This window comes from Sinocyclocheilus rhinocerous, unplaced genomic scaffold (assembly GCF_001515625.1).
Source record: "Sinocyclocheilus rhinocerous isolate Xijiao unplaced genomic scaffold, SAMN03320098_v1.1 scaffold2306, whole genome shotgun sequence".
Lineage (NCBI taxonomy): Eukaryota > Metazoa > Chordata > Actinopteri > Cypriniformes > Cyprinidae > Sinocyclocheilus > Sinocyclocheilus rhinocerous.
This window is the reverse complement of record NW_015639792.1, coordinates 38199-46733: the sequence shown is the minus strand read 5'-3', so window position 1 is coordinate 46733 and position 8535 is coordinate 38199. Positions and strand designations below refer to the sequence as shown.

The following is an 8535-nucleotide window of genomic DNA, read 5'->3' as shown; positions in this document are numbered from 1 at the left end:
GTCAATGAGCATTTACCTCATGTTTTGGGCAGTCTTTATTGTGATATACAGGTATCCCACAGTGAAAGATGTTGTAGTTTAGAGGCAGTCCAGTAAGCTTTCTTGTGTAACTTATGAACAGGGGTACATGTCAGAATTGATGTGAGCCATTTAAAATTCTGCCAGTATCTTAATCGTCATTACTCCCTTGACGGGGTAGTAATAAAGGCTGGACTGATACATGACTGCTTTGACTTTGTGTAATTTCCATATCTAAAGCAACTGGGGAAAAAATGAATGGGGAACAGCTGTAAGAGTAGACTAAAGTGTAATTTTTTACTTTACTTTATTTTATTTTAATTATTTCTTTTAATGAAAATTCGGCACGTTAAAGAAAATTATTTAATATTATAAGTTCACAAATTCACTTAACTTAATGTGAAAATAATCACTTTGTTTAAATTAAAGTAGGCTACATTACATAAAAATGACAACAGGTGTGCACACAAATACCAGACAGCATGAAAGAATCACGTTTGAAAACAAAAGCAGAAATGCGCCATCTGGCGGTATTTGTGCTGTGACATGCGCTCTGTCAAATAGAATCAGTTTATATTAAAGACTAATAAAGTAAGTAGTTACTAACTCAGCGTTAACGCTGTAAATCAGTGTTAATTCTGTGTTAAAATACGTAATCGTGTATTTACAGTTGAAATAAACTTTATTTGTTTGAGTATTGAAAACTAGCTGGTCAATGAAGTTCAGTGAGACACAAATTCGAAATTATGACAATTTTTTTTTCATAATGATCAATTTTTTAATCCTAATTTTGATGTAATACTTATGACCGTTTATCTAATAATTTAACATTTTTATTTCATAATTATGTATGTTAGTTAGACTTAGTTTTTTTACTTTTTTGAGTCATAATGATGATTAACCACAGCATGATATTTTATGAGGCAGAAATGGGCTCCCATATAATTTTGACATTATCTTATATAAGCTAGTAGTATTTGTCATGACTTTTTATCTTATAAGTTTTACTTTTTATGGTTGACTTAGTATCTCATATTGTGACTTTTAAGTCATAATTATGGCTTTTTATCTGATGATTTTGACTTTTCATGTCATAATTTCACATTTTTATTACATAATTATGACATACAGTATCATATTTTCGACATCAAAATTAATTTAAAGAATATATATGTTGAACATAGTTTAAGAGAACAAGAATCAACTGAAGATTCACATCACGCTCACAACTGATTCTGATCAAATGCAAACATCTTCTTTATGCATTCACTGCACTGTAATTTTAACTTTACCTGAAAACAGAAGACAATATTAAAACAGAGTGCATCAGAATACATGTGCGCATTACATGGTTAAGGCCATGCTAGCCAGCCAAACCTCGACCCCTTGATTCCAAAAAACAGAGCAATGCTGAAAGTGCTGCAGAGACGAAGTGTTTACAGTCCTCAGGTGTTGCTTATCTGAAGAAGATCTAGACTAGCATTAAGTCGACTCATCCTTTATTTTGTATTTGACTCTTTCTTTATTTATCTTGATTTTTCTCCTTTTATGCTGGTAGCACTGAAATAGCTGAATGTTGTTTATACATAAACAGTGCACACTTTCATGTCATTTGAAACTTTGTGTTAGATCAGTATCTTAATTACGATGGACTCCCAGTATTCCCAGGACACTTCATACCCAATAGCCAGCTGATGTTCTGTCAGAGATTATATTTCAAAAACAAGACAACCTGTACAAACAAGATCATGACAAGTACAATGAGTAATAAATGCTTCAACAGAAACTGGGTCAAGAGGTTGTTATTTAGCACACATTTTGTTTTCCAAGGCAGAAAACAGAGAGAATATATCTTTATAACACATTATTGTAATATATAATAATATAATTCAAAATGTCAATGCAAATATATTACAAATAATACTAAAACAACACTGGCATTGCATCCGAATGCAGTGTTTGTATAACATCCGTTATACTTACATAACTTCATCTGGTCGGTTTTTATAGGTATAGCACAAAAAAAAACATGTATTTGACATATATAATGAATTCACATCTTTTTTCATTTAATTTTCAAATATTTTTTATTTAATTTCAATTTATCATTCATTTTGACTGAGAAACAAGCTGTGTTTTCATAACATATTGGCTTTAATTTGTTCTTTAATTTCACTTGTTATAGATCATTAGACATGCTGTTATAGTGCATTGAAAGTTTTTTAAAACCATTTTCCTAGAAAGACTTGGAATCTGGGATAGCATGGGAATACCCTCTGGTAATGAAAAACTGCTGATGAGGTCAACCCATGTAGTTTTACCAGTTTCAAGCTGTAAACTGCAGAAGGAAGGTTCCAAAAACAGGAGGAGACAAACATCACTGTTTAATCTCATTTCATTATTGACTCGTAGCCTCTCAGAAATACATGCTCTCACCATAGCTTTTTTTCCGCACGCGCACACATCTTCTTTCTCTGCTAAGCCGGCAGCATGAGGCAGCGAACGGTGGTGATGTACGTGGAGATCGGTTGCTTTGTGTCCTGTCTGTGTGGCTGGGTTCTGAATTGTTCCACTCTGGCCACTGAGTACTGGGTCATCTCAGAAAGTGCGTCTGTGGTTCTCAGCGCCGGTGATTACTATTCCAACCTCTGGATGGACTGTGTCACAGACACCACAGGAGTATCTGACTGTAAATACTTCCCCTCCATGATGGACCTGCCTGGTGAGGAAAAAAATCTGGCCTTATTTCATGATTTCATGTTACTGCAGGATCATTAATAGTATCTCTCTCTCTCTCTGGTATGTTAGTTTTCCTCCATGTAAGCAGGGCCCTGGCTGTCGTCTCTGTGATCTTTGGCTTCTGGGGGGCTGTTCTCGCTCTTATTGGGATGAAATGTACCAAAATCGGAGGCTCTGAGCTTGTCAACGCCAGAGTTACATTTGCAGCAGCGTTGACGTACATGGCATCTGGTACAAACCTTTCTTCATTAACATTTTTGCATTAAGCATAAATTGAGTATCATAAACTGATGTGTTGCTGTGTCTGTTTTGCAGGATTTTGTGGTATGATAGTGTACTCCTGGTGGGGAGAAAAGACACGCTCAGAATTTGTGGATCCATATTTCTTAGAATTAAAGTACGTAAATGTTAGTTTTATTTTGGTCATACTGTATGTCTAATTTTGAAAGTTATAAGTGCTTCTCATTTCTAGTTGTGTCATTTTTTTTATTTTTTTATTAGTGATTGACTAATGATGACATACCTAAGGGCATATTGCTCTTTGGACCATTAAAAAACCTGTAACTTTCAGAAATGTAACATTTCTGCCCAGTCCAAAAATACTAACTAACTTAATAACTAATCTACTAACTAACCAAATTAATAAATAAAGGTGGCAGTAGTGATGCTAAAGAAACTGACAATTAATTATGCCCCTTTTACATTAACTTTGGATCTCATTGAATGAGATGCAGAAAGCCAGTGAGACAATAAATCTATTGCAGACAGACTGGGAAAAAAAAGTATAATTGCAAAATAGATGGCTGTGGACATAGGCCAGTGATAGACTTTGTTCAATGGAATGGAAAATGAATTCATCATTTAATTAAATTTTAATTCAGCATTGTACTTTAATTTGGCATTTAATTTAATTTCAAATAAATCTGTGTTTTATGTTATTTAAATTAAAATTATTCATCAATCGCCTTCTAATCAACTGTGAACCTAAAAAAAAGTAACGTTTCAAATTTAGCTGTTAAGATATGGGCTCTTAAAGTAGCACTATGTAACTTTTGGCGCTCTAGCGGTTAATAAACAGAACTGCACACATCCCGCGGAAGAACATTCCAACCGGAGCTACTTCTCTAAGTTTATGTCTATGGCGATTCACGCAGGTATGTGTTACTCCGCAGCGGTGACGACCCGACCAGGCTACAATAGTCCAAATATAAGTAGACTACTTATTATAAGTGTACCGTAGTGATTCGGAATAAGACAAAAAAGTGGTTTGGAAGATGAATTCACGATGTACTCGCTCATTATATACATTTTGCAAATTTCGAACACAGAAAAAGTTACATAGTGCTGCTTTAAAGTAGTAGTTTTGTGTATTTTTGTGACTCTAAAGACCCCTAAAGTTAAGTGAGTGGAATTCACTGTTGTATCATATTAATCGTAATTCGTAATTACAAAGGATAGCTACACGTGCATTTATTGCTGCCGTAAAGCTGTCCGTCCTTTTGCTGGAATTTGCCTTATTAGAAGTCAAGAGTAGGCCTACCATCAGAATGGCATTTAAAATGATATTACAAAAAAAAAAAAACTTTGAAAAGGTTGATTTAAAATGAATTACTTTGTTTGTCAGGTTTGAGCTCGGTGCAGCTCTGTTTATCGGTTGGGGAGGTTCATGTCTGCTTATTTGTGGAAGTGCAGTCATGGGTTATTTCTCTGGGAGAGAGTCATTCCCTAAAAGGTCTGGTCCATTGCACTGTATATATCTACACTGAAATAAGCAAAATAATAATATTAAAAATGTAATGAATATGTAGTTACATTGATAACTCTTTTGTCTTCTACTCAGGTTTAATAAACAACCCAGAAAACCCCCAACCTACATGACAGCGCGTACCAGACGGACGTACATGCTGCCGGGCTCGTCCAGACCATCCAGACCCACAACAGTCATCATCCCTCCTTCACACCAATCATACAGTCAGAGCAGAGGAAGCAGAGCGAGTGGAGGGAGGAGAGGAACACAAGAAAGCCAGTCTGTCAGACCCAGCCTGCCACCCATAGACTCAGCTGTGTAATCCAATGTTTAAAGAAACGGTATCACACCATAATACAATTTTTTACAGCATTTATTAATCTAGATTAATTTATTACTATACTATATTGATCATTGTTAAATCGTGTTCTTTCCTAATACATTAACTGATGTTAATTTGTATTTCTTCAATTGTTAAAATGTACAAGTGAATGTAGAAATTAACATGCTTTAAAGGTATTCATATATTACATGTTACTGCAGAAATATTAATGTACAGAATGTTTCTCAAAGAAATTATTTTGAAACATCTGCAGGAAAAGGCACTTGTTGAGTGTCTCTAATGCTAATCATTTTTAATACGTTTTCTCAAATTCAACAGTTGTGTAAGATAGAAAGATTGAAATCTTTTAAATTTAATAAATACATATTTTACACATTACAAAAATCTTGTCCTTTGATCCTTTGGGATATATATATAGTATAAACAATGTATGTATATATACATACATACATACATACGTGTGTGTGTATATATATATATATATATATATATATATATACTGTATATATAGGTTGTGATTTGGTAGTGCGCAACCTCTAACTCAACATAACTCAAGAGATATCCAAATCATCACACACACCCACACACACACACACACACACGTATAATACATAATTTCTAAATGCTATCTATTTGCATTTAATTCCATGTACAATATCAAGCAATAGTCTCATTATGATTCAGGTCTATTAAGCCTAAAAGCTTTTGGGGCTATATAAGCCTATTGAAAATAGATGCTATTTGCACCCCGCTGAAAACAGCAGCATGCACTCTTTGCATGGCCATTCAGTATTCTATTCTGTTTGGACACAATACCTGTGCATTCCTCTGTTTATAGCCTATACAATTATATATAACAGCCTTCTCCAGACTAATGGGAAGCACCAGGAGATTTTAAAGGAACGTCGAAGGAAGCTCAGTCAAATGACAGATAACAAAACTGAGATCATTTGAGTATTTGGAAATGTTCTTCAAACATGCGCGCTAATAAAGCACCGTCTAATAAATACCACTGGATGGCGGCATTCGCTAAGAAATACTCACTTGGTCTCCTGACTATGTGAACACAGATTTAATGTTAAACTGTAGGTAGTATGATGGATAGTAATCGATACTTTTATATTTTACATTATACTCTTATATTAATATGGAACAATATATAGCCTAGTCAAAATGCATAACGCGAATGAGTAACATTCTTAAAAGCATATCAATACGTGCATACTAGCGCTCATTCCTGTTATGTTGTGTATTTTCATATGTACACACATACATAGGCTATAGACTGTATAATACTAATAATCTTAATATATGATGACATTGGTGACATTTTATATTTTGTATTGAAGTATTAGCTGTTTTGTCTCACTTTAAACCATTCCATTCTGTTTGATAAAACTACAGAAAACCAGTAGGCCTATATATTAACAAAGTTTCAAATGATTTCAAAATTCACTTGACATTTTTCTGTGAGTTTAGCAAAAGCAAACCTGTAGCTCTTTATTCCAATCCTGTCAGGTTCCATCCTGTCATGAATTCTGATTTATTTCCATCTGGTTTCATGTTAAGTTCCTTGCAGGCATCATTTTAGTTTTCTTATTATTGTGTAAATAATCAGGTATTAATAAAGTTTAAGTGCCTGAGAATATTTCTAAATATCTGTATTAGCTATATCGCACAAAAGAAAAGCCCAGTTGTCAATAAAAGTTATGATCTGTGTCGGGGAGTAACTTGTTACATGTGATGGAATTACATAATTTAATTACGATATATATATATATATATATATATATATATAAATAAATGTAATTGTGATCAGTTATAGTTACTGAGAAAAAAATGTATAATTAAAATATAGTTACTTATGAAAATGTTAACGATTACAAGGGGGGTAACATCTGATTTTTTTTTTTACACACCCACATACAGATTTAATTGACTTCTTACATAAATTGCATGACTGCTCTAAAATATGAGACACCATTGTTTCAGGAGTTTAGGACACAGAGTAGAACACATGCTTATTCGATAACTGTTTTATTTCCACCTCGGGTTTATGTATATGCTTTATTTATTTATTTATTTATTTTAAGATTAACTGTTCTTTCAGGCATTGTTAGATGCAAGTGTTTCCTGTCTATGAAAAGATTTGATTTCAAAAACAGTATCATAGCTGTTAAACTATTCTTTGTTATGATTTTAAATCTGTATTTAAACTTAGAATGATCTCAAAAGGGGTGTTAAAGTCTGGTTTTGTGTGCTTTAAATTCAATTATTATAATCTTAATTCAAGAGATGAAGGATTCTGAAAGAAGTTTCACAGTAATCAGTGTTGAGTAGGCTACTACTGTAAGGTTAACCCTGCCTGGTTTAACATTTAGTCATTTATCAGACGCTTTTATCCAAAGCGACTTACAAATGAGGACAATAGAAGCAATCAAAACCAAAAATGTTAAATGTTTGAAAATGACTAACAGTTGAAAACAGACATTTAGAAAAGTAATCAGATGTAATCAGTTAGTCCTGCATTATTTTAATAAAGTAATTGAAATAGTTGCACAAAAAATTTAATTAAATCTAAATAAAGATACTTTATAAAACGAATACAAATTATAAAAGCACATAGCAAAATTATTAAAACTTAAACAAAAATTTAAATAGAAAAATTCTAAATATTAATAAATACAATAGTAGTATATAAATAATAAAAAAATTTAGGTTTTTAATGCGAATATCTGTTAAAAAGTACTTTTTTTCCCAATTTTAGGAGTTTTTTTTGCATATAGACGGCATTAAAGCTATCAGACATGGACTAAAAGTAAGAAAACTACCAATTTTTATTTCACGGCATCTTTAAAAGTATGTACTTTACCATCACTAGTGCAGTATGTGCTTTTCTTATCTAGTAAATGTATGTGATTTAGTATTCATTCTAAATGAAATGTCAACAAGTCCATAATCAGGCCTACAGGATTAGCTAATCACCAGACGCTGTGTTTTTTGGACACGGCATTCAGGATTTGGAGAATGGAGCAGATGGTGTCAGCTGGTGACGATGACTTGTACTCCTCTTATAAAAGAGCCTTAAGTGGAGGAAACAAATCAAAGCACCCATCCCCCATCATGCCCATCATCCCCTCCCACTCATCTCATCAATGAAATAAAATTGCATGCTGCATTGTTTTTAGAAACATTTCGGTCTTTGTACCTTGGCTATATCTGCTGTTTGCTCATTTGCAATCGTGGAACTGTCGCTCCTGATTGCGGCCAGCTGTTGCCAAGGCAAAACCTGGTGTTTCATGTGGTTGCTAGGAAAAGCACAGGCGCCTGACAGCAGAGTCGAAAAGAAAGTGCTGCTCATGGTTTACTGTTTAATTCAGGATCAAGGGTTTTTAACTGTGAGCAATGAAGTGGTTACCTAAATGTAGCTGGATCTGATTATTTTCCCCCTAAAATCTAAAAAAAAATAAGTTGCATTTTGCATAAATACAATGAGGCCTATTTTTTTAGTAACAATAAGATTGTTTTGCATTGTGATATTATAGTGACATTTCTGCCCATAATTTTAATATTTTAAATTATTCTCATTTGTTTACTGATATATAATTTTTGTTCAAATTAAATTATAAAGGCAGAACAAATACTACACAATATATATATATATATATATATATATATATATATAATA

The 8535-nt window shown here is 33.1% G+C and overlaps 1 protein-coding gene across 1 annotated transcript; it reads left to right on the top strand.

The window, feature by feature from the left end:
• The first annotated feature begins 2452 nt into the window (after nt 1-2452).
• Nucleotides 2453-4826, top strand: LOC107752106 (claudin-10-like). Its single transcript, XM_016567970.1, has 5 exons — nt 2453-2740; nt 2827-2988; nt 3073-3154; nt 4382-4489; nt 4598-4826. Exons 1-5 carry the CDS (start codon nt 2509-2511, stop codon nt 4824-4826), a joined length of 813 nt encoding a protein of 270 aa, XP_016423456.1. The 5' UTR covers nt 2453-2508.
• Nucleotides 4827-8535: the final 3709 nt, after the last annotated feature.